This window comes from Bos grunniens, chromosome 10 (genome assembly GCF_055505025.1).
Source record: "Bos grunniens cultivar Pamir isolate PY7600 chromosome 10, Bosgru_T2T1.0, whole genome shotgun sequence".
NCBI classification, from domain to species: domain Eukaryota; kingdom Metazoa; phylum Chordata; class Mammalia; order Artiodactyla; family Bovidae; genus Bos; species Bos grunniens.
In genome coordinates this window covers 45,219,807-45,245,912 of record NC_141174.1, presented here as the reverse complement: position 1 = coordinate 45,245,912, position 26,106 = coordinate 45,219,807, and the positions used below count along the sequence as shown (strand labels likewise).

General features: G+C 46.0%; 1 protein-coding gene and 1 long non-coding RNA gene across 4 annotated transcripts in view; both read left to right on the top strand.

Moving 5' to 3' along the window:
* The first annotated feature begins 10,655 nt into the window (after nt 1-10,655).
* The window catches only part of GNB5 (G protein subunit beta 5), a 32,664-nt gene continuing 17,213 nt past the window's right edge, over nt 10,656-26,106 (top strand). For 2 of the 3 annotated variants that reach the window (XM_086320965.1, XM_086320967.1), the window contains exons 1-3: nt 10,656-10,891; nt 20,245-20,381; nt 24,255-24,296. In XM_086320965.1, the coding sequence (XP_086177091.1) occupies nt 10,780-10,891; nt 20,245-20,381; nt 24,255-24,296 (291 nt within the window). In that variant the 5' untranslated portion in view covers nt 10,656-10,779. Of the gene's footprint in view, nt 10,892-17,181; nt 20,148-20,244; nt 20,382-24,254; nt 24,297-26,106 lie in introns of those variants that run through there. The other variant, XM_086320966.1, reaches the window with a different exon arrangement.
* Nucleotides 17,052-17,982, top strand: LOC147364463 (uncharacterized). The gene is made up of 2 exons (XR_015134490.1): nt 17,052-17,187; nt 17,777-17,982. It is a non-coding gene; the product is annotated as an uncharacterized LOC147364463 (long non-coding RNA).

Genomic DNA, 26,106 nt, shown 5'->3' with positions numbered 1-26,106 from the left:
CTTCACATGTCAACGTAAATCTTGAAGTGCAGCATATAGAATAGAAAGAGGCTTCTAACACTAAACATTACATAGTTTTAATGACTGTGAGACTCACCCATTCATTGTCATGTGTATCAGCAGTTTATTCATTTTTATTAGATGAACATATCACAATTTATGTATCTATCTAAATTGACGAATATTTGGGTTTTTCCAGCTTGGGGCTATTATAAATAAAACTATTATGACATTCATGGTTTTTTTGAGGATGTAAGTCTTCATTTCTGTTGAGTATATATCAAGGAGTAAAATGATATGTTTGCATAGCTTTAGTGGCTCCTATCAATTAGTTTTCTGGTGTGGTTGTACCAGTTTATTCTCTCACCAGCTGAAGGGGTCCACTTCTCTACATTCTCACCCACACTTCACGCCATCAGTCTTTACTCTTAGGTGTTCTGGTGGGTAAGTAGTGGATTCACAGTGTCTTTTAACTTGCATTTCATTGACACCTAATGATGTTGAGCACCTCTTTATCTGTTTATTGACTGTATGAATATCTGCATTTGTTAAGTGTCCAAGTTTTTGCCCACTTAAAAATAATCTGTACTGAGATACAACTGCACACAACATAAAACTCACTGTTTTATAGCATACATTTCAGTGGTTTTTAGTAAATTCACAAGCAAATTACATTATCTAATTCTAGAGAATTTCCATCACTCCTAAAAATAAACCCCATACTCGTTAAGCAGTCACTCCAACCCCCTACCTCCCACATGTTGCCAACCTCTAATCTTTCTGTCTCTGTGCATTTGCCTATCCTGGATGTATTGTATAAATGCAATCACAATCTGTGGCCTTTTGCATCTTACTTACTTCACTTAGCGTAAAGTTTTCAAGGTTCATCCATGTTGTAGCACATCAGACTTCATCCTTTTTTTAATTGCCAAATAAGAGTCTACTGGATGAACAGACCACATTTTCTTTATTCATTCCTCAGTTGCTGGACATGTTAGTTGTTTCCACTTCTTTGGCTTAAATGCTGCTACAGATATTCGTGTGTAGATTTTTATGTGCACATATGTATTTGATGGTCTTGGAATATGCCCAGGAGTAAATCTGCTTGGTCATTTGGTAGCAACCATGTTTAACTTCTTGAGTAACTGCCAAGCTGTTTTCCACAGAGGCAGCAACATTTTACATTCCCACTGGCAAAGTATGAGGGTAATTTTGCCCATTTTTAATTGGGTCAATGAAGCACAATTTTAAAAGTGAAAACTGGGGGTACCCTATATATCCTACAGTAGGATGTTGGCTTATTAAATTGTGATACTCCATCACTCCATAGTATAAAATAATACTAAAGCTATTACCAAAAAACAGATAGCTCTGTAAGCAGTAACAGAATAAGTTAGGTAAAAAAGCAAGTGGCTAACAGTTCCATTTATGTAACTAACAAAGCTTTATCTATGGCATCAGAAAACTCTGGAAGAATAGCCTCCAAACTCAGGGCACTGAGTGTAGGGCAGGTAATGGGGATTTTCACTTTTGACTTTCTATCCTTGGCACTGACTTTTTAAAAAAATAATCATGGGGTAGTAGGTGATTTGGTAATTTTTTTTTTTTTTGGAAATGTATATTTAAGTGAAACATTTCAAAGAAATTTTGTGCTTGGCTTAGGGTTAGGTAACTCCTACTGCAGAGCAATCTCATGTCAGAATTTGTTAAAATGGGGTATTTTTATTTTTTTCTTGTCAAAGTGCCCACTGAAGCTTTTGCTCTAGCTGTGAAAAGTTCCCTCATCATAAAAATGATTATTTTCAATAAGTACAATAGACTGTACTAAAATTAAATTTAGCCCATGTTATAAAAACTAAATGGAAAATACCAGGATGTAAAGAGTGCACACGAACAGTATGACTCCTGGTCCTAAAAGTCTATTCCTGCATAGCTAAAATGTGAAGTGGAGTCTCTGGGCAATGGGTTATGGGTGACTGTTTTCTTCCTTATACCTTTCTGATTTTTCCAAATTTTCCACAATGAGCATGTATAACGTTTATAGTTTTAAAATGCTATAATCTTCCAAATTTACTTTGTTGCTTGCTCATGTTCAACCAACCGGATCTAAAATGCTAGCTATACAATATAATTTACGGTGGATATGACTCAAGACTTGTGGTCTCCATTTAAAAATTGGTGTTTTCCAAGAATATGCAACAACATGCGAAGATGAAAACGCTATTACGCAAAAAACCAAAGTTCAAAATTGCATATGGCATGTAATTCCAATTTTTTTAATGTGTACTCATAGATGCCTATGGAGATATTAGAATAAAACATAAAATGCTAACAGAGGTCAGTTACTTGTTAGGACAAGGCATGTAGATGACAGATTTTCCTTTTTCGTGTCCTTCTATTTCCAATTATATATAATGAACATGTACATCTTTTATAATGTGAAAAAAAATATAAAATTCAGTATAGGAATAGTCTTTATCCAGATTTGGAATATTGGCAATTTTTTAAAAATTTTATTGGAGTATAGCTAATTTATAATTTTGTGTTTCAAGTGTACACCAAAGTGAATCAGTTATACAAATACATATATCCACTCTTTTTTTAGATTCTTTCCCCTATAGATCATTACAGAGTACAGAGTTCCCTGTACTATATAGTAGGTACTTATTCATTACCTATTTTATATACAGTAGTATGTATATGTCAATCCCAATCTCCCGATGTATCTTCCTGCCCATCCCCCAGTAACCATGTTTGTTTTCTACATCTGTGACTCTGCTTTTGTTTTATAAATAAGTTTGTTCCTTTAAAAAAAAAAGATTCCACATATAAGTGATATCATATGATATTTGTCTTTCTGTGTGGCAATTTTTCTACTTCTCTCTTGGTGGGAGTCAATCTCCCATAATTCCTAGTCGTCCTTCTATTCCTTCTGCATTTAGTTCCTGGGGTTTCTCTCACCTTCCACTCCTGCAGCTACTACTCTGTCCAGAGCATATTTCCTCTTCTCCAGTACTTGATAACAGTCTCTTAACCTAATTGATTTTCCTGCTGTACACTCTCTCTCTGACCTACTTGCAGAAGTGCAAATGCTGGAATAATCCACTTGAATGACGTCACTCCCTGCTGAAAACCCATGGCTCACCTTCCTAATGCTATTACTCGGAGTCCTGAGCACGACCTTGTGACTGGCCACCTTGGCAGGTTTGGGCAGTGGCAGGGGGTGGGGGAGGCAGGGGCAGCATTACCAGGCCTCCACCCCAGGCCAGTCCCTGGTGGGCAGGCCCTTTCCCATTCTTTAACTCTCTTTTTGTGACAAAGCAGAACAGCGTGATGGTGCTGGCTCTGTGGTAAGGGTCGTGGACTTCCTCTGCATACAGATTCAGGCTCCATCACTGACCTTTCCGTTGTTAAACCCTCAGTATCTCCCTTGTGGTAACACAGATGTCCTGCTTCCCTCCCTGGGTGGCTGTGAGAGGTCAGGGCCTCTCACAGGCCCTCTCATGAGTTCCCCGGTCTCTCCCCAGCCCCATGGTTACCCCTGTGTGGTAGACATCCCCCCAGGGGTGTCCCCACTGCCACCTGCCCCACAAATACATCCTTCTCAATTTGGACTCTGTTCAAACATTCAGGCTAGTGCCCCCAAAGCTCTTTATACTCAGGGGATTTCTTCTTTGAACCTTGACATGGCCCACCCTTTGGAACATGTATTAAATTGGCGTGGCTACAATGGCTGTCCCCTCCCACCTTCACCCCCTGGTCCTCATTCTCCAACAGTGGCGCCCCGACCCCTCAGCCTTCCAACAGAAACCTAAGAGACATCCTAGACATCTCCCTCCCCTCTTCCCCAAACATCACCAAGTCCAGTTCCCTCTCCTTTGGAAGCATGGTCCAAGTCCATCCCACAGCATTGCCATAGTACAGGATTCATCTCATCTAAACTGTGGCCATAGACTCCTCTCTGCTTTTTCCTCACCTCCAGCCTCATCCCCACTCCCCTCCTTTCTCCCGCTGCCACAGCTTCTGCTGTTGTAGCCACTCACAGGGCAGCATAACATCCATGGAGCACTCACTGTATTCCAGCCTTGAGCTAAATACTTCATGTGCTATCTCTCATAATTCCCCTGACACCGCAGATGCTAAGATCCCCATTTGACAGATGAGCAAAGATGCAGAGAGGTGAAGTCACTTGCCCAAGTAGTGGGGCCAGGATTGGGTCAGCCAGCACCCCACCCTTTAGCACAAATGCTTGTTTCCTCAAGGTTGCCCTCCCTTCAGTGACCTGGGCCTGTCTATTGACTTCGGTGGACAGGCAGTGACCCCTGGATCTGTGACTGGCAAATGTTTCATGAATGAGGTGTGTTCCTTACAGGGAACCAATACCACATTTACTTGGTTGGGGTCAGGCTCCAGGTTTTCTGACTTAATCTTTACTCCAAAAGTTCATCTGGAGGGGAGAATTTTTTTAAGTTTTAAATTACAGAATCTACTACAAGGGGCTTCCCTGGTGACTCAGTGGTAAAGAATCCACCTGTCAATGCAGGAGACGTGGGTTCAATCCCTGGGTCGGGAAGATCCCCTGGAGAAGTGAATGACAACCCACTCCAGTATTCTTGCCTGGGAAATCCCATGACAGAGGAGCCTGGCGGGCTACAGTCCATGGGGTCACAAACGAGTTGACACGACCTACAGACTAAAGAACAACAACAACATTGTAAGGCCCCACAGGATTAAAATACTGTACTGCAAAGATCCATTGTGTCCATGTCTGTTCTGAAAGTCTATTGTCTGACACTTTCTTACTGATTAAATAAATGAGCTGGTGTTGACCCATCATGTTGTAATGAAGTGAAGGTTACAAATTAACTGCATAGACTTTATTTGCATGTATAGGTCTGAGCAACTACCATGATAACGAGAAGATGAGTTGATGTTTTTTTGCCACACCTCACGGGATGCAGGATCCTAGTTCCCTGACCAGGAATCAAACCCAAGTCCCCTGCAGTGGAAGAGCAGAGCTTCAACCACCGGACCGCCAAGGAGTCCCGAGATGAGGTTTTAAAAAGCTGTTTCCTTTGGCTTTTCTCATACATACACACACACCCCTTCTCCCCTTTTCTCTCTCTCTCTTTTTCTTTCTTTTTTTAAAAAAAGTCAACAAAAACCTGTATTGTGGAATTCCCTGGCAGTCCAGTGGTTAAGACTACATGGTTCCAATGCTGGGGGTGAGGGTTTGATCCCTGGTTGGGATATTGAGATCCCACATGCCACACGTATGGCCAAGAAAACAAGAAAGAAAGGAGGAAAAAAGGAAAGAAAGAAAAGAGAAGCTGCATGGGAGGGTGACGCATGCTTTGTCTAACAAGTCACTTTATCTAGCTCTCTGCTCTGCTTTCAGCCCAAGAAGTTGATTTTACATTTATGCTAATGTTAATACAAAGTTAATACAAAATACATCTATGTTAATACAAAGCTTATTAAAGTCTAGTACAAAGTTTCTTTTATGAACAAACAGTAGAAAGTAAAAATTTGCAGACCATTATAAAATATTTTTCATACTGTTCATGGGGTTCTCAAGGCAAGAATACTGAAGTGGTTTGCCAATCCCTTCTCCAGTGGACCTCATTCTGTCAGACCTCTCCACCATGACCCGCCCGTCTTGGGTGGCCCCACACAGCATGGCTTAGTTTCATTGAGTTAGACAAGGCTGTGGTCCTATGTGATTAGATTGACTAGTTTCTGTGAGTATGGTTTCAGTGTGTTTGCCCTCTGATGCCCTCTTGCAACACCTACCGTCTTACTTGGGTTTCTCTTACCTTGGATGTGGGGTATCTCTTCACGGCTGCTCCAGCAAAGCGCAGCCGCTGCTCCTTACCTTGGACGAGGGGTATCTCCTCACCGCCGCCCCTCCTCACCTTGAACGTGGAATAGCTCCTCTAGGCCCTCAATGCTGAAGCTGAAACTCCAGTACTTTGGCCACCTCATGCGAAGAGTTGACTCACTGGAAAAGACTCTGATGCTGGGAGGGATTGGGGGCAGGAGGAGAAGGGGACGACAGAGGATGAGATAGCTGGATGGCATCACTAACTTGATGGACGTGAGTCTGAGTGAACTCCGGAAGATGGTGATGGACGGGGAGGCCTGGTGTGCTGTGATTCATGGGGTCGGAAAGGGTCAGACACGAGTGAGCGACTGAACTGAACTGATAAAATATTTAGGACTGTTTCATAATACTTTCAGTTGCTATGAAATGCCCAAGAAATCAGAGAAATGAGACTAAAGAGCTTGTTAAAGGTTGTTTCTTAATTTGTGAAACTTTTCTCATACACACACCTCCCTTTTTTTCTCTCCCTCTTTTCCAGCGTCAGCTGGGGTAAAATATGGATCAGACCTTTTTAGTTAACGTATTTGGCTCCTGTGACAGATGCTTCAAACAACGGGCTCTGAGACCAGTTTTCAAGAAATCTGAACAGCTCAACTACTGTTCACTATGTGTAGAAATTGTAAGTGCCGCTTTTTAAAAAAACATTTACGTCGTTACCTGTCTTTAAATAATGTCTAATGTGAGGGTCCTGTGACTGGTGGGTTGCCATAGAATCAGGGTACACACACGAACATTTGCATCACACCCAGGCTGAGTGAGACAGTACAGTGTGAGGCTTTAGGATGTGAGCTTTGGTGTCTGATGGGCTGGCTTCAACTCCCAGTTATGTTCCTCGGGGGCCTTGTGCCAGTGGATCTCAGCTCTGCCAAGAGATCTGTTTTCCCATCAGAAAACAACAATATTGCATCTATCTCAGGGTTTAGGGAGGAAGAAGAATGAGTTTATTTTATAAAGTGTTTAATACTCAGCAGAGAAAGTACTCAATAAATGTTTCAGCTTATTATTTTTTAGAGCGAATGCTTTTTCCTTCTGTCTTCTCCTAGTTGGCTTGGCAAACAAGCAAGCTAAAAGGGACTCTGGTAAATAAACAGCCAGGGAGCACCTTCCCAAAGGCTTTGTGCCAGCTGTCCCTAGGAACAGCTCTGTTGAAGACTGAAGCACATAGGCCTCAGTTATGAGCAAAATCAAGCTCAAGGAAAACTGTTCCTTGGACCTAAGCCTTCAGCCAGGGTAGGGACTGAACCAAAAACCTGGCACTTTTCAGAGTATACAAATCAGTCTTCACCAGAGACGGCTTTGCACAGGCTTCAAATCCTGTAGCAGCAATGTCCACAGTCTGGCTGAGGCTCTAGGAATGAGTCCTGTCTCAGAGGATTTGCAAAGCTGTCCTCAGCAGCGCAGCTCAGTGGAGCCCCCACCTGGTCACAAGTGGCAAAGCACACTTTCCCACAGGCTCCGTAGGAAATCTCCATCGTGGACACAATGAGAAAACAAAAACCGAGACACTTAGCTAAGTGGGGAAAGATAACTTTCACATTTTATCCAACTGAAGGGAAAACCGTATTCATCCTTTTGGTCACATTATAACTCCTAACAGTGAACACATTTTAAAAAATTATTCCTGTAAAGCAAATGGCAGATAAGCAGCCTAAGGGGACACACAGGGTTTGGTGCAGTATAGTAATCCTGATGTCACAGGATTCAGGTTCATTGTGATGGGCTTCTACCTGCAGCACATTTTGTTCTAAACTTGGATCTGCACACTGCAAGCTGAGGACACTCAGTTCTTAAACCTGCTTTCTGGTGGCCCTACCATCCTGGAGCAGTACTATGTGTTAATCTTTCTCTACTTGAAACTACATTCCCTGGACAGATTGGAGCCCAGAATCCCAGATGTCAGGTCCTCTGTAGCATCACAGATTCTTCCCAGGTCAGAACCCTGCCTGCAGATGTTCTTCAGAGGATTGTCATCTGCTCCACCACGAGCACTTGGAAGGTTCCCAAATATTCAGACAGATTCTTTTGACTATAGAGACCTCCAAATGACTAACAGCTAACTTTTTAATCCGGGTGTTTGGGATTGTGTAGACACAGCCCCCAGTGGGTACTTTTCATGGATGGGGCAACCCTCTAACTCCACCACTGCTGAAATGTAGCAGATAACTTTTCTGACTTACACTTTAAAAAAAGCAGTGCACAGCAAAGTAATGGAAGGCACTTAGCAAACTTTGAAAGTGAAAGTCACATCCAACTCTTTGCAACCCATGGACTATACAGTCCATGGAATTCTCCAGGCCAGAATACTGGAGTAGGTAGCCTTTCCCTTCTCTAGGGGATCTTCCTGACCCAGGAACCCAAGTGAGGTCTCCTGCATTGCATGCGGATTCTTTACCAACTGAGCTATGAGGGAAGCCCTTGCAAACCTTGCCAGACATTAAAGCATTCCTTGGCTTCCTCTCCAGATGGTAAACTCCCTAGATTGGAGGATGTTTGGGGGTTATTTTACACAGAACCTTCAGAAGAGGGCACACTCCAGTATGAAGCTCCACTCACCCCAGGTCTTCACGAACACGCAGACCCTGAGTCAGGCACACGTATCCCGCGATGGGCCATGAAATCCTGAAGAGGTGATATGACGATGCTGCTTTTCCCAGGCTTTCTGAGACGGCCTTCTGAGAGGTGTCCCCATGACCCACGGTCTCATACTTCCTGTTAATTGCTCACATGTACCAGGTAGCCTTCATAATATCAAGGAGCACATAACTGTGTGCCACGCTTTGCTCTGAATGCTCTACGCAGTCACTCCTTATGAGGATTCTATGAGGAAGGTGTTCTCCCCATTTACAGATGAGGAGCCTGAGACACAGAGAAACTGAGTAAGCCACTCAAGGCCGAACAGCACAACCAGGATTGACCCCCAGGCAGTGGAATGTAGACAGAGCCTGTGTTCTTAATATTTTGTTCTAAGGACTCTGAAATTGTTTCTGGGAGAGTGAACCAAGCAAATCATCTCACTTTTCTGTGCCTCTTTTGTAAAACAGAGGTGACAACAGTGCTCCTTCAGGGTGACTGTTGTGAGTTACTAATGTAAAGCAGTGGGACAGTGCCTGGTACAGGGTGACTGTTTTGAGTTACTAATGTAAAGCAGTGGGACAGTGCCTGGCACGAAAGGGACTGCAAAGCGCAGATGCTTGAGTTTGCCACAAAGTCATTAATTTGCTTCCCTGAGGGAACTGCAGCAGCCCTTCATTCTAAGGTGGAGTGACCCGTCATAAGCGACCGGTCTGAGATCACTGATCAGGGGCTCTGAAGCCCTGAGTCTGGGTCCTTGTGAGTCCCTGACCCCATCATCACTTCCTTTGACTGCCCCCCCAGGACAGGGACTTGATTCTGTAGTGAATAAGAGAAGAGCAAAACCAAGAACGGGCAAAGACTCCAGAGCTTTGCAGAAGCCAGAACTAGCTTTATTTTTGTATCAGTTCAGTTGAGCTCAATCTCTCAGTCGTGTCCAATTCTTCGTGACCTCATGGACTGCAGCCAGGCCTCCCTGTCCATCACCAACTCCTGGAGCTTACTCAAACTCACATCCATCAAGTTGGTGATACCATCCAACCATCTCATCTTCTGTGGTCCCCTTCTTCTCCTCCCTTCAATCTTTCCCAGCAACAGGGTCGTTTCAAATGTGTCACTTCTTCATATCAGGTGGCCAAAGTATTGGAGTTTCAACTTCAGTATCAGTCCTTCCAATGAATATTCAGGACTGATCTCCTTTAGGATGGACTGGTTGGATCTCCTTGCAGTCCAATGGACTCTCAAGAGTCTTCTCCAACACCACAGTTCAAAAGGATCAATTCTTTGGCATTCAAATTTTGTTATAGTCCAACTCTCACATCCGTACATGACTACTGGAAAAACCACAGCCTTGACTAGATGGAACTTTGTTGGCAAAGTAATGTCTCTGCTTTTGAATATGCTATCTAGGTTGGTCATAACTTTCCTTCCAAGGAGTAAGCGTCTCATAATTTCATGGCTGCAGTCACCATCTGCAGTGATTTTGGAGCCCCAAAAAATAAAGTCTGACACTGTTTCCACTGTTTCCCCATCTATTTCCCATGAAGTGATGGGACCAGATGCCATGATCTTAGTTTTCTGAATGTTGAGCTTTAAGCTAACTTTTTCACTCTCCTCTGTCACTTTCATCAAGAGGCTTTTTAGTTTCTCTTCACTTTCTGCCATAAGCGTGGTGTCATCTGCATATCTGAGGTTGATATTTCTCCCGGCAATCTTGATTCCAGCTTGTGCTTCTTCCAGCAGCGTTTCTCATGATGTACTCTGCATATAAGTTAAATAAGCAGGGTGACAATATACAGTCTTGACGAACTCCTTTTCCTATTTTACCCTCAGGCACACCTAAACATTAAGTCCCAAACAGGGGAGGTGAGAGGAAGGGGCGTTGGAAGGGCTCTACCATTGGGACTTCGCCAAACTCCCAGGAGCAGGAGCAGTTCTGGGTTGGAATCCCAGCCTGGCCTTCACTAACTGCGCATCCTTTAGCAAGTCGCTTATCACTTCCGAGCCTTGGTTTTTCCACCAGCAAAATGGGCACAACGTTCCTGCGTGCCGGCAGGCTGTGCGCTAACATTAGCGTCGCCGGGGGCACGGCGCGGGGGCGCGGGGGCGCGGAGGTGGCGCTGTTCTTGCGGCCCGCGGAGAGGGAGGAGGATCGGCCTCCGCAGCCGGGCTCTCAGCGGCGGCGTACGCGGCGGAGGGCGGGGCGCGCTCGGGGAGGCGACTGGAGCTGCGCCGGTGGCGGCTGGGCGCCCGCTAGCCGGCCCGGCCACCGCCGCCTGCTAACTCGCATCCCCGCTTCCCTCCCGCCGCGTCCCCGCGCGAAGATGGCAGCCGACGGGCTGCATGAGAACGAGACGCTGGCGTCGCTCAAGAGCGAGGCCGAGAGCCTCAAGGGCAAACTGGAGGAGGAGCGGGCCAAGCTGCACGACGTGGAGTGTGAGTGCGGGCCGCGGCGGGGGCTGCGCGCCGGGAGGCGGGCGGTGGGAAGGAGACCAGCGGGGCGGGTCCGGGGGCGGGGGCGCAGGATGGAGGAGTCAGGCCCGCGCCGCCGCCCTGGCTGAGGGCCCGGCGCCCCGGCGCCGCTTGAGACGCAGCCCGATCCCCCGGATGCGCTTGTTGGGGGCCGGAGCCGGACCCTCGCGGGCTCCCAGCACCTCTTAGAGCCCCCCGCCCGCTGGCGGAAGCCAGCCCGCCTCTGGGCGGAGCAGCTCCTGGCCGCTGTCCTCCTGACGGGGGATCGTGGGACCAGTTATCGTCATCACCTGCCTGGACGAAGCAAACTGATCTCATTCTTCCCGTTCCCAAGCAGAGCGGGGTGTAGGGGGTTGTCAGGGGAGGCAAGCGCCCCGAGCTCTTGTGGACACGGCCTAGGGGAAACTCCTGGTTTGGGGTTTGGTTTGGGGTTTTTTTCGGTTGTCATTTTACTTTCTCCATCACTGTTGTTTTTTCTCAGTTTTGCTTTTGTAAGGAACCAGACTCTGATTTAAAATCTCACTTTTCCAATCTGAGGGTGGAAACAGGGAAAGGAAGCAGAGGGGCTTACCAAACGCAAACATTTCGTTCATTTGAGGTTGTTAAGATGCTTTTGTTTGGATGCGGTGTGGTTGGCATAAAAGAGGAGCAGCAGTCTTAAATAAATTTACATTATTACGACCATAATGCAGAACCAGCTCTGTGATTTTTATGAGTGAGCAATTAAATAGCCCGGTGACATGATTCCTGGCGGAATCGGCTTCCCTTTACTCTGTCGGGGCTTGGGCTAAGGCCAGGCTTGGGGAAGTGGCTTTATCTGCTTCTTGTTCAGCCCTGAGAGTGGCAGCTCCTCTGCTGAGCCGGACCTTCCCAAGGCACCCTCAGGCACATCTAAGCGTTGTGCTCCTGCCATTTTGGTACCACCCTGTCTGCATCCTCTTTGGAAAAAAAAAATGAGGTTAGTGCTAGGTGCTTCAGCACCTGATTCCTTTCTTTGACAAACCTCTTGATAGAAGTAGATGACCTGAATCTCAAACATGTTGTGCCTTTGTAGGGACCTCCTTTAAATAGGTAAGCTGAGCCCCTATATCTTTTAGAAATATATTCAGTTACAATTAGCTATAATCCCCAAAGTAATTAAGTAAATAGGGAGTTGTTTTTCTTAACAAGAATCAGGGTAGGCAGTCGCCTGCTTTGGTTCAGGTGCCCAGCGTGTCATCAGGAACCCATGCTTCTTTTCTTTCCACTGCTTAAGGCACTCGTGTCTGCCCTGTGATTATGATATAACTGCCACAGCGTCAGGTATCACCTTTGTATCCAGGGCTGGAAGAAGGGGGAATGTGGGCACCAGCCTCTGTTTCTCCTTCTTTTCACGAAGGCAAAAGTTTTTTTCATAAATCTCCTTTCTCCCCAACATATTTCTCTTTGTACTTCATTGGCCAGAACTAGGTCACATGGCTACAGCAAGGGAGGCTGAGAAAGGAAGTAAGCTGGGCAGGCTGCCATCCCCAAACAAAGTTGGGTTCTGTTATCAGAGAAGTAGGGAATGGCTGATGGGTCTGTCCCATTTCCCTCTGCAAATTCCTATGCTCCACAGACAATAGTGATGATGCCCCGAGCATCATCACCCCGAGGTGTTAGTGCCTCTGGGTCATCTGATGTCTCCATTTTACAGATGAGGAAACTGAGGCATAAAGAGGTGAAAGTGAAGTCGCTCAGTTGTGTCTGACTCTTTGCAACCCCATGGATGGCAACCTACCAGGCTCCGCAGTCCATGGGATTTTCCAGGCAAGAATACTGGAGTAGGCTGCCATTTGCTTCTCCAGGGGATTTTCCCAACCCAGGGATCGAACCCAGATCTCTTGCATTGCAGACAGATGCTTTACCGTCTGAGCCACTAGGGAAGCCCAAAGAGGTGAAAGGATTTACCAAATGATCCCAGCTACTAAGTAGAGGACCCGGGATTCCAGCCCAGCCTCACTTTCAATTTGTTTTATTGTTGTTGTTTGTTTGTTTTACCAAATACGTTAGTGCTCAGTGCAGAGGGCATTCTCTGGAAACTCTTTTACTCAACAGTACAGGCTGCCCACTGGGATATTTTTCAGCCTTTTCTGTGAATCTGGTAAATTGCCTGAGACAGAGAGATGGTTACAATGCAGCTTTTCAACAGGAAACCCCTGTCCTGCCCAAAATGCAGGGCTTTCAGAAACCGGGGTCAAATCATGAGCCCACAGCAGAAGGATTTATCCCCACCTGTATATGGCAGAATTTTTGAGTAGAAAAGATCAGAGATCATGTGGCCAGGGTCCCATTTATTCCCTCTGCAGCTTCTGGACCACTTCTCTTCACTCTCATGTTAAACCCTTGCTCCACTGAGGCTCTGAGCATTCAGCTGACCTCCCTCTCCCTCTCACCTCTGTTCTACTGTCTCCCGACCTCCCAGCCAGGCTCCCTCCTTTCTTGAGGACTTTGGCACATGGCTCAAGTCCTCCTTTTGACTCTAAGCCCTGTCCCATCCCTGGCGTCTTCAGGATCCACAAGGGTGACCCTCATCAGATACTGGCCCCTCACGCCATCACAGACCCCTGGAATCACAGCACAGCTCCTCTGACCGCAGCCTCTCCCTTAGAGATCTCCTTGATCTTGGGTCGCTGGGTTCTTCCCACTTCCAGTCTCTCAGCCTCTTCCTGAGTGTGTGTGTGTTTGTGTTTTGGTGTTGTTATAGGTGACCCTGTAGCCCCTGTCCTGGTCTGGGAAGGATCTTTAAGCCATAAGCCAAGGTGACCAAGTCATCTTTGCGTGCCTGGGACTCTCGATTTTATAAAATGGAAAGCCTTGCATTCTGGGAAGACCTTCAGTCCTGGGCAAACTGCAACAGTTGGTCAGCCTTCTGTTTGCTCTACCTTGCCCAAATTCTTGCCTTAAAAAAGTCAATACAACAAAACTAGAGCATAAACATGGAGGAAAGTGAACTTAATTCCAGATTCAGTTCTTCAGCTCCCTTCCCTTTGACCCTCAGACCAGCATCCATACCGCTGGACCCTCATCCCCAGGTCAAAGCCTGGGCCAACTCTTAACTACAGGAAGTGGTTCTTATGGGTGACCTAAGGGCAAGCCAGCCTACATCAAACTCCATAGCCCCAGGCCCTGTGCCACTGCCCTGCCTTTCCCCTCACTCCTCCAGGCCCTCCTGCTTCTCCCCTTCATCACCTTCTCATGACCTTCTGATGACTTTCCCCCCTGAGTAGGTGCTTCCTCACCTGATTCTCAGGCATTTTAGAACCGTGAGGTGACAGCTTGTATTAGTTTCATGTTGCTTTTGTACAAATTTCCATAAACACAGTGGCTTAAGACAACATAAATTTATTCTCTTACCAGTTCTGGAGGTGAGAAGTCTAAAAGCGGTGAGAAGGGCTGCGTTCCTTCTGAGGCTTTGTGGCAGAGTCCATTCCTTGTCTTCCCAGCTTCTAGAGGTTGCCTGCATGCCTTGGCTTGTAGCTCCATAAAACTCCAACTCCGCTTCTGTCATCACATCTCTTTCTTTGACTTTGACCCCTTGTCTCCCTCTTATAAGAACCCTTGTAATTAATTTCATTGGACCCCCCTGTATGATCCAGGATACTCTTCCCATTTCAAGATCCCTAACTTCATCACATCGTCAAAGTCCCTTTTGCCACAGAAGCTAGCATATTCACAGGTTCTGGGAATTAGGATGTGAACATCTTTGGGGGATGTGGCTATCATACAACTCTTAAAACTACAGGGGTCACCTGCTTCAACCTCAGTCTTCGAGCACAAAAAGTTTTCTTCCCCTCCCAACACCCCTCTCCCCTTTCCTTGTGAATGAAGAAGCAGCCAAAGGCTTAGGGCTTTCCCAGAGATTATCCAGCTACTCTCAGAACACACGCAGAATAGACACCAGGCTCCTAGTAGCTCTCCTCCTCACCATGCTAGGCCATCTCTCAGAAAGCTGAGATTCACATTAAAAAGGGGAAAGGAAACTAAGTCTGTGTGTATATTGAAAGTTGTCAATATTAAGTAAGTAAACCAAAGTGCCCAACAGTGTATACAACATGGTCTTATTAACTTAAACAAGAGATGCTTGTATATGCATTAAATGTGTGGCAGGACGCATGGGAGATGTTATCTCCAGAGAGGGGAGTAGAGGGGGATGTAGAGGTACTCTTAACTTTATACCCATTGGTGTATTTACTGCTTTTGTCATCAAAAGTGAATACTGGAATGAGAGTTAAGATCAAGGGGAAAAAAAGGAGAGAGTTCAACTCTAAAGAGTTCTTAATTTGAAATTAAAGTGACAAATGATCTGGAAGACAGGCTGAAAGCAGACAGCCAGAGGGAGGCTGTGTTCGTTTCAGCCTACATGTGTGAAGGTCTCGTGGGCCTGTGTGGGGGTTCCATGCAGGTTTCCAGCCCCTTAAGGGAAGATTCTGTTTTTGTCTAGGAACAGAGTAACTCAAAAAAAAGAGACTTATGTAACATCTCTAGGTACAAATCCAGGCAAAATATGGGAAACCACAGGGTTTATCACCCAGTGCTATTCCCTTTTCTATCTGTTCTAAATACAACATTGTGAAAGGTTTTATCTCAAAAGCTCTATGGCTGTAGCCTTGGACTATTCTGATGTTCCCATGTTAGGAAAACCATATTTCTGGATTGGTGTGAAGCAAATTTATTGGTTGACTTTTTCCATGTTCTGAGGAAATATGCTATGTATACTGAGTTTTAAAAAAGTGAGTTTCCCAGCAGAGTAATCTGCTTCTGGCTCTTGTGTGTGTGGCCTATTAGGTCAGAAGGAGCAGAAAGCAAACCTGCCTTTCATTTCCCCACCCCTTCCTCTTGCTAGAAGACTGTCATCATAAGCTCATGCCACTGTAGCAGATTCAGAAATACAGAAAAACATCATCCGTAAGCCCACCACCCAGAGGTAACCACGTTTAGTATCTTGTGTTTTATAGCTTATGTTTTCACTTTTGTGTATATATTTATAAGCATGCTTGGAATTGTCCGAGGTACAGTTTGAGTTGGTTTTTCGTTTGAGCCTAGTTTTAATTGAACCCAGTGAATTGACTAGCCCCTTGTATCATTTTTATAGTTCTTTTTAATGTCAGTATTTAAAAGTATGATTTAAAATCACATATTATTCCATCATAAAGGCTCTACCATACGTAATTTAACCCTTCCAACTTCTAATTCGGGATTTGAGAGGAGGTTTTTTGTCTGTGGCTAATACATGGTTTTGTTGTTGTTTAGTCACTAAGTCGTATCAGACTCTCTTGCAATGCCATGAACCCTATGTAGCCAGCCAGGCTTCTCTGTCCGTGGGATTTCCCAGGCAACAATCCTGGAGTGGGTTACCATTTCCTTCTTCAGGGGATCTTCCTGACCCAGGGATCAAACCCATGTCTCCTGCATTGCAGGCAGATTCTTTACCATGTGAGCCACCAGAGAAGCCCAATTTATGGTTTGGGGGCAATTAGAAAATCTCTTACAAACATAAGTGAGGTAAGTGATTGTAAATATTTTCCTTCCATCCAGGTGTTTGAGGGTTTTGTATACATCCCACCCCATTTTGTCTTGGGGTGGGATGACAGAATGAGTTTTTACAAATTAGCTTTGTTTAAGTTTTCTTGCTTGATTCCTTTCATCTTCTACCAAATTGTGGCCATCACAGAAACTGTATATTGGTGCAAAATTTAGAAAGTTAATCAAGATCATTTAAAAAATAATTCTGTTTTCCTGTTTAAGACCCCTCATTCATCTTTAAACTTATGTTCTATATTAATAATTGATTTCACAGTGTTTGTTTTCAAGGATATTTTAAGTGTGCTTCCTTTGTGCCTGACTGGAATAGTCTTGCCAACAACCCCATGAGGAAAATGAGGTTGCAGGAAGGCGAGCCCCTGCTCATGGATGTGGAGCAGCTGCACGGGGCTGTGACCTAGAGCCCAGGCTCCTGACGGCTCTGCTCCAGTGCATGCTCCAAGGAGATCCAAGCAGAAAGCTCCCCATGCTCCTGCCACTTACCTTCTAGAGGAATTTCTTCACAGGTTATCATTATATTCTAGAAGTTCTTATTATAGAAACCAGCTGGTTGTCTTCATCATTTCTTTTCTTTTTTGTTTTTCAAGAAAAAGTTAAATCCTGAAGGGGTAGTTCATCAGAAGGCAAAGGAGAAACCCCATCTGCCCTGAACCAAGCTCCCACAAAAGATTTACAGGACATATTCAGCTCATTTCCAGGTTTTTGTTTTTAATGTCATTAAAAAAATTTTTTTTTAACTCAAATTTAGTGAATGTGAGATTTGGCAGATAGAAGCAGGATAGAGTGGGTTGGGAGTGAATCTGTGTATAGGAAGAGAAAATGTCATGAGAAAAAATAATTAATAAGTTGGAGTGTGTTCAAATTCATGTTATGTAAGGAGACCCATTTTGGTTGGTGAGTCTTTTTTGGTAAGAGGGACATTGAATGGCTAGGATTGCCCTAATGCTGAACGGAGGGAAGCAGCGCTAGTACAGATACGAAGTTTCAAAGTGAAATACCAACTAGGATATGCTCACAGCTCTGGGGCAAGCTTGTGTAAAAGGCTTGTAAAAAAGTAGAAAACTTCTGTCTGCTTTTAAATTGCATTCTGTATGTTTTTGTGAAGAACATTGCCATAAAAGACTAATGTGCTGTTTATGGCAATAAAAAATGTGGTGTTTTAACAGAAGCAATGGTGTTTTATTTGCCCATTCATGTAGCATTTTATAGTTTAGCAAGCACTTTTAACAGCTTGGGTTTTCACAAAGACTTTTAACCTGTGTACTCTTTTCTTTCATCATAAAAAAGGGGACAACTGAAAGAAACCAAGACTTCTTGGAGAAGTGGCTGCTTCTGGGGCCAGGGCATGGAGGGGACATGAGCCTGCCAGAAGATGCTCTCAGAGGATGATGTGGTTGTGTGGGAAGGTCTCTGCTGTTTGATGGGGCTCCCACTGAGCAAATCAGGGCCCAGTTGGGCATCCAAATAAATAGTAGCAAAGGATTATAACCTCTTGAATTAAGTGAGAATCCATGAGTTCCCCACTAATGTAAATAAATGAATAAATACACTGGGGAAGAGGGAACCTTCCTCTGTATACTAGAAGGCCAACTGAAAACTTCAGAAGGAACAATTTAGAAAAGTCACCACTTGCCAGCCATTGTAATAATCAGGTTCAAGCAAGAATCATTAATGGATATTAAAAGTGGGATATTCAAGTTTGAGGGGTAACATGATATGTATGTGCTCTCAGAGTACATCCCCACAAAGTACTTTTTCATGACAAAAGGCACAATGGTAACTGTACAGTGGAGCACCATGGCAGATGCCACCTTGACCAGGTGATCAGAGTAAGCACCGCTGGGGAGGGACCAGCAGACAGCAGACGCCTCCCGGTGGGGCAGATGCACGGGGAGGACCTCATCTCTGGTCCGCAGTGTTCCTGCCGATGTCCTTTACCCAAAGCTCATTTGGAAGAAGCGTCAGACAAGCCCAGCTGGGGAACAAAATCACTGGAGACAAAAGAAAATGACCACTGAATGCAACATGTGATCTTAGGTTTTCTTTTGCTATAGTGATATCGTTGGGACAATGGAGAACGTCTCAGTAAGGTCTATAGATTAGACATAGGGTTGTGTCTGTTCTCTGATCATTATACAGTAGTTATGTAAGAAAGTTCCTTGTTTTGGGGAACTATACACGAAAGTGTTTAGAGAGAGAGAAGGGAAGAGGGGAAGGAAGAAGGAAGGGTTTCCCAAGAAGGGGCACTGTTGTCACAGGGCTTACTGCAGGGTCAGCCCCTCGGTCCGGGCTTCCCGGGAGGGAGGTGGGCACTTCCCCAGTGAGGAAGGAAGGGGCCAGTGCCTTGTCCCTCTCCACCCCAGATGCTTTGTCTGTACCAAGACCCTACAGCTTTCCTGGGGCTGACCCCTGGCTTAGAATGTCCCCTTCTCTCCTCCCCACCTGCCTGAAAAAAGGCCCAGCTGAGAGGTGTGGAGGAAAGAGCGACAGAGATGAGGTGAGGAGCCCAGGCACAGCCTCTAACCTGGAAGGGGGAGGCAAGTGCAGCAAGGGGCAGATGCCATGTGATTCCCCCACCACCTCGATGACTGGATGGACCAGATGGCTTCTGGGGCCCTTTCTTCTGTTTCATGTGAACTTGTCTCCTTTTAAGACTCGTCAGTTGACTGCATTTCTAAAAACCCCTCAGAAGCTCTCCCTAAACCTCATGATAAAGGCTGTGGTCCCAGCCCCTGAAGGATTGATTTTTGGAGCATCTTCCTGGTGTACATACCTCCTGCACCTCATGGGTTCAGACCCATAGAATGTTGCCTTGATCTCTGCCGGCATTGTAAGCTTTCAGTAAATCCATGGGGTACTGTTTGCTGGGTTGGTCAATTCGTTCTTTCCAACAGCATGTGGAGGGGACACCAGCCACATCCCAGGCCTGAGCCAGGCGTGGGGGGACCAGAGAGGACACACGGGCCTGCTGTTGAGCAGGTGGAGGCACATCCTGGCACCCGATGGGGCGGTTTCTGTAAGGTCATTTGTCCTTGTGACTGGAAAGGAGTCGGTGAGAGAGCCACAAGCCCCTTCTTCGCTCCCAGTTAGTTGTATGAACTGGTATTAGCCGGATAACCTCTGTGAGCCTCAGCCTCCTCGCCCATCGGTGGGAGTAGCGACCTCATTCCACTGCCTGCCCCTGAATTGCAGAGCTGTGGCCTTTCAGTGGGAGGATTCTGTGTCAAGCTTTGCAGATAGCAGGCAGTCCTTTCCTCAGGCCCTCAGCATGCATATATGGATGCAAGCGCCTTGAAACACATAGGGTCTTTTTTGATGAAGCATAGTTGATATATGATATTACGTAAGTTATAAACATAGAGTCTGAAGCCCACGGAAAATGACAGCATGTCTCTACCTTCTGTGTTTTGTGTGTGCTTAGTTGCTCAGTTGTGTCCAACTCTTTGTGACCCTTTGGACTGTAGCCTGCCAGGCTCCTCTGTCCATGGGATTCTCCAGTGAAGAATACTGGATTGGGTTGCCATTTCTTCCTCCAGGGGATCTTCCCGACCCAGGGATGGAACCTGCATCTGCCGTGTCTCCTGCAATGCAGGCAGATTCTTCACCCACTGAGCTATGGGGGCTGAGCCTGAAAGAGAGAGCATCTCGAGTCCTGAGGGTAAAGTGCAGGAGGAAGAGCCCTGACAGCCTCCTGTTCAGTGTATGGCTCAGACCTGGTCCTTGGTCACGGGATTGAGCGCACCTTGTCCTTGCAGTGCACCAGGTGGCTGAGCGCGTGGAGGCCCTGGGGCAGTTTGTCATGAAGACCAGAAGGACCCTCAAAGGCCACGGGAACAAGGTTCTGTGCATGGACTGGTGCAAGGATAAGAGAAGGCTCGTGAGCTCCTCTCAGGTACGTCACACCCATCGGGTGATGGTGGGCATGCTTCTGGTTGTAAAGCTGAAGGGAAGGAGCCATCCTTTTCAAAAACCCTCTCAGGACGTTATGACTCTGCCTATTTGCCAAAGGGCACCAGTTACCTCGTTAAGAATTCTCTGGCATGCTTGAGAACTTAACTAATTTGGGTAGATTTGCAATTGGCAGTAACTAAAATATTATAAACTCTGTTTGACAAACCATTCAAAAGTTTTTCTTCCTGAGCATATTTCATGGTCTTATTTGTAAGGGAAAGCATTTTTAAATTAGGATGTTTTTCTCCCCCCAAGTTGAGGGCATAAGTGAAGTGCCCCCTTGGCTACTTTCAGCTTAAGAGTTTAGCAATTTTTACACCTTAAGTAACACATTTAAACTGTGTATTTTGTGAAATATAATTTTTGTCAGTCACCTTATATAGGTCACATCATTGATTTTGCAGCCTATGTATTATTAAACTGCTGCATGACAAGTTTCCCCCAAGTTTAGCAACTTAATCAGTGGATATTTGGTATCTTACATGGTTTCTGAGAGTGAGGAGTCAGGGGCAGCTCAGCGGGATGGTTCTGGCTCAGGGTGTCTCACAAGGTTCCAGTCAATACATTGGTAGGGGATGCACTCATTTGACAGCTCGGCTAAGGCAGAAGTTCATTTCCAAGATGGCTCGCTCACTTGGCTCTTGGCTGGAGGCCTTAGCTCCTCACTGTGTGGACCTCTCCATTGGTCTGCTCATGACGCGGTAGCTGGCCTCCCACAGCAACAGAAGGAGACAGAAGAAGAAGCCATGCTGTGTTTGATGACCTGGCCTCAGCAGTGACATTCCCTCCCTTCTGCTGTATACCACTGGTCCCACAGACCAACCCTGATATAACGAGGGAGGGGCCTGGACAAGGACATGTCTCTCAGGAGGCTGACTACACCACTTAGTGCTTTTTATGTCTATGTTGGTGTTACACGCATTGAACCACACACTGAGGTCATATATTTTTTTGGCTGATTTAGCTTCTGGCTCCTGCCGCTTCCTTTAGTCCAGCTTTTTCAAAGGAAAATTTGATTTTTGTTTATAGCCCTTATAAATATTAAAACGGGGGGGGGAAAGTGAAAGTGTTAGTCAGTCATTGTCTGACTCTTTGCGACCCTATGGACTATAGCCCGTCAGGCTCCTCTGTCCAGGCAAGAATACTGGAGTGGGTAGCCATTCCCTTTTTCCAGGGGATCTTTCCAACCCAGGGATCTAATCTGGGTCTCCTGCATTGCAGGCAGGTTCTTTACCATCTGAACCACCAGGGAGGTACATATTCTAAATAATCCATGAGCTCTAATATCCATGTCAGTACGGTATAGGACAGGTGTTATTAATCTCCTGTATTACCTACAGATCTAGTATATCACATTGCATGTGCTTTTTAATTTATTGGTTATGTATTTTACTGGAAATGAGAGCAAAGAGAAGTTTTTACTCCTACCACCCTGTCATAGTCAGTATTATTTTAGAGCATTTCTTTCTAGGCTTATTTTTCCCAAATGCTCCATCTTACAAAGAGGTTGTTCAGATGTCTGTGTTGCTGCCTAGTCTTTTAGACTTTTTTTTAATCCTTGAAAGAACACCATATGTTGGGTTTCTGTCGCTCTGTACCGCTCTTACTAGAGAGGGAGGGAGGGGAGGAGGGCTGCATCGGCACCGCTGACTCACGCCATCCATCCACCCAGACTGCAGAGGGCGTCTGGAGGTGGATGGAGGTGGGAGGAAGGTGGGGAGCAGCAGAAGGGCCCTGGAACAGACTCTGAGTGACTCAGAGCAGCCTTTCTCCCCTAAAAGGCAGATTAATCCGCCTGACTGTGTGGGTGGGGTTGGGGTAGGCTCAATCTCTCCAGGTGCATAGGCCCCTGGTGTATACATCTGTGCTCATGGAGGGACCACATTTAGTTCTGAGACTGATTTTAGCCTCACGGGTGCCTCTGTCTCTCCAGAGCACACAGTGGGTGGGTGGTGGGGCCAGGCAGGCCACCTGTGCGCTGGAGGAAGCCTCTGAAGGGAGCGCTGACTTGGGCGATGCACCGAGTCTCTACCCCCACCCCAGCAAGCAGGAGCTCCAGACCCCACCCCACCCCCAGCTCTCTTCTCTGCTCTGTATCTAATCCACCCAAACTTTGTGTTTGGGCCTTTAGTCAGAGAAATTAGACTAGAAGAACCAACGTGCTTAGGAGTCTTAAAAGACTCTGAGCTGCCGGCTTTGACCTTGACCATGACTCCTCAGGCCCACGCAGCATGATCTCAGCATCAGATGAAGTGAAGCAAGCTGCTGTGTCACTTTAGTTCATCAGACCTTGCTGGTGTCCCTAAGTGGCATCCGCCTCACTTACCAGATTTGGCTCCAGATGGCTTGAGTGATTAATAAAAAATCCAGCCTACCATAGAGGCTGCAGATTCTCCATCCCTGAGGATTGCACATCCTCCACCCATGTGCTGGAGGAAATCTACTCAGCCATTCTCCTCCACTGCTGGCCAGAGCCTGGGGGCCTGGACCACCCGCACACCACGTTCTGGGCAGATGACTGCCCTGTAGGGACTGCAGCTCATGTGGGTTTATCTCTGGTGAGTTTGTATTAAATGGATGAGATCATAGCCCCTCCCCACACCCCCAGTGAGGGCTGCAGCAGTGACTGCAGTGAACATGGCCACGTTGTCCGTGGCATCGCCAGCCCAGAGGTCTGTGGAAGTGATCTGCATTTCCTGAACAGCTGCCCACTCGGGTCCCCACCATCATAGGTGTGAGTCCCATGTTTGCAGCATAGGTGTGGTAGGTGTGAAACGTCAGGGTAGGGGATGTTCCTGAGCACCTGGAGAAGTCAGACTGATCTCAGAACTGCTCCACAGCTTCCACACAGGGTAGGGAGACCAGGAGTGGTGTGAGGCTCTTATACATTCCTACAGGGAATGTGGACTCCAAGGTGAGTGGTAGAGAGGAGAGACTGGTGGGGAGGGTGAGGAGACGGAGACTGTTGGTGGCTGTTAGGCATCTGAAGGTCATTTCAGGATTACCTCATCCTAGTGAACTCACTGACATCCGGGGTATGTTGGTGATGGGAGTTTACCAGCAGTTTGTGCTTGGTTTATAAATGGTAGGAAAAAAGTGTCTGAGCATTGCTTTCTGTCATTGTATCTCTGCAAGGGATGCAGGGTTTAGAACTGAGCCTTGCACCAGGCTGGGAAGTGTAGCCCCATCTATTCCTGTTTCCTCAAGGGTGCATTGTAGGGTCTTAATTGTCCAGACACTTGCTCGGGTTTTCCAAGTGGTTCTGAGCAGTTCACCTGTTGTCTTGTTGATGATTCTTAAACTGTTTGCTCTTTTTTGTTTTTGTTTTGTTTCTCTTGTAGTTGATATGCAATATTATGTTACAGGTGTACAGTATAGTGATGTACAATTTTTAAAGGTTGTATGCTCCATTTATAGTTATTACAAATATTGGCTATATTCTGTATGTTGTACAATATATCATACGTAATGGTTTGTACCTCTTTTTTAAATGTTTTTTTTTTATTGTGGTAAAAGTCACATAATATAAAACATACTATTTTAACCAGATTTAGCTGCATAGTGCAGTGGCACTAAGTACACTCACTCGGTTGTGCAACTCACCCTCATCCATCTCCCAAATTTTTCACTTTCCTAAACTGAAACTTTTCCTGTTAAACACTTAACTCCCCACTCCCCAGCCCACCCCCAGCCCCTGGCATCTAGCAGTGTAACAGTTTGTACCTCTCCCTCCCCGCCCCTATGCTGCGCCTGCCCCCACCATCTCCCCAGTGGTGATCACTAGTTTGTTGAACTCTTTACTCTTTTCCTCCAGGATGGGAAAGTGATCGTGTGGGATTCCTTCACCACTAACAAGGTAAGGCATTGTCCCCGGTGGATTGAGGCACTCCAGAATCCCAGTCCTGTCCTCATCCTCTCCAAGCATCACCCTAGTGGTTTCCCTGGCCCTCAGGAGCCTACTTGGGGGTGTAAACTCCACAAAAGCCCATCTGTGTTCAGATGGCTCAGCAGCCCACTGTAGCATTCATTCCTCTCAAATCCAGCCCTTGGCCCGGAGAAGAGCATGAGGAGGCTGACATGGAAACAGGAAAGAGTGTGGCCCAGAAACTTGTCCCATTCACACTTGCTACTGTGTTGATGATTTTTCTTCTGATGGATGAGAAGAGATACCAGATCCCCAGTCTTCTCTTCCCTCTCTGTCTCCCACTAGACCCCATGGTGGGTGGGGAGCTGAGACTTCAGTGGGATTAAACTGCACTTCATGGGGGTGCCATGGAGTCTGAGCCCCTTGCAAGTCTGGCATAGACATGCACTGCTCCAAAGGAGGCCTAAGTTTAGACTATTAACTAAACGGAAAGGGCAGAATCTATGTGTAGGTGAGCTTGCGTGCCTGCATTGTGTCGGCATTTACAGTAACAAGTACTGTATGTTAAATATGGACTCCAATAGTTACTTAGAAAGACAGTGTCCCTTTCACTGTGTAAAAAAGAAAACCCATATCTGTCTCAACAGCATCCTTATTGTGCACTATTGAACATGTTCACTAAATGTCATAATGGGCAGTTGGTGTGGTCAAGAACCATCTTTTTTTTTTTTTTAATTTAATTTTATTTTTAAACTTTACATAATTGTATTAGTTTTGCCAAATATCAAAATTAATCCGCCATAGGTATACATGTGTTCGCCTGAACCCTCCTCCCTCCTCCCTCCCCATACCATCCCTCTGGGTCGTCTCAGTGCACCAGCCCCAAGCATCCAGTATTGTGCATCGAACCTGGACTGGCATCTCGTTACATACATGATATTTTACATGTTTCAATGTCATTCTCCCAAATCTTCCCACCCTCTCCCTCTGCGACAGAGTCCATAAGACTGTTCTATACATCAGTGTCTCTTTTGCTGTCTCGTACACAGGGTTATCGTTACCATCTTTCTAAATTCCATATATATGCGTTAGTATACTATATTGGTGTTTTTCCTTCTGGCTTACTTCACTCTGTATAATAGGCTCCAGTTTCATCCACCTCATTAGAACTGATTCAAATGTATTCTTTTTAATGGCTGAGTAATACTCCATTGTGTATATGTACCACTGCTTTCTTATCCATTCATCTGCTGATGGACATATAGGTTGCTTCCATGTCCTGGCTATTATAAACAGTGCTGCGATGAACATTGGGGTACACGTGTCTCTTTCCCTTCTGGTTTCCTCAGTGTGTATGCCCAGCAGTGGGATTGCTGGATCATAAGGCAGTTCTATTTCCAGTTTTTTAAGGAATCTGCACACTGTTCTCCATAGTGGCTGTACTAGTTTGCATTCCCACCAACAGTGTAAGAGGGTTCCCTTTTCTCCACACCCTCTCCAGCATTTATTATTTGTAGATTTTTGGATCGCAGCCATTCAAGAACCATCTTGTAGAGCAAAGTCCTAAATGGTCACACCCCTGGGGAATGACAGAGATGACAGTATAGCAGCTTGCAGAGGGCTTCCCTGTATGTCGCCCTGCCTCTCCCAGCACTCCTCAGCGTCCTCAGGAGTGGGGAGTGGGGACCCTTCCCCGGAGGCCTTAGCATGGTGGGAAGCACACGCTGCCTGGTTTCTGGGGAGTTGCGGTGTTGCCACTGGAGGCCCCTGGCAGGGCGTGTCGTCACTGCTGGTCAGCAGG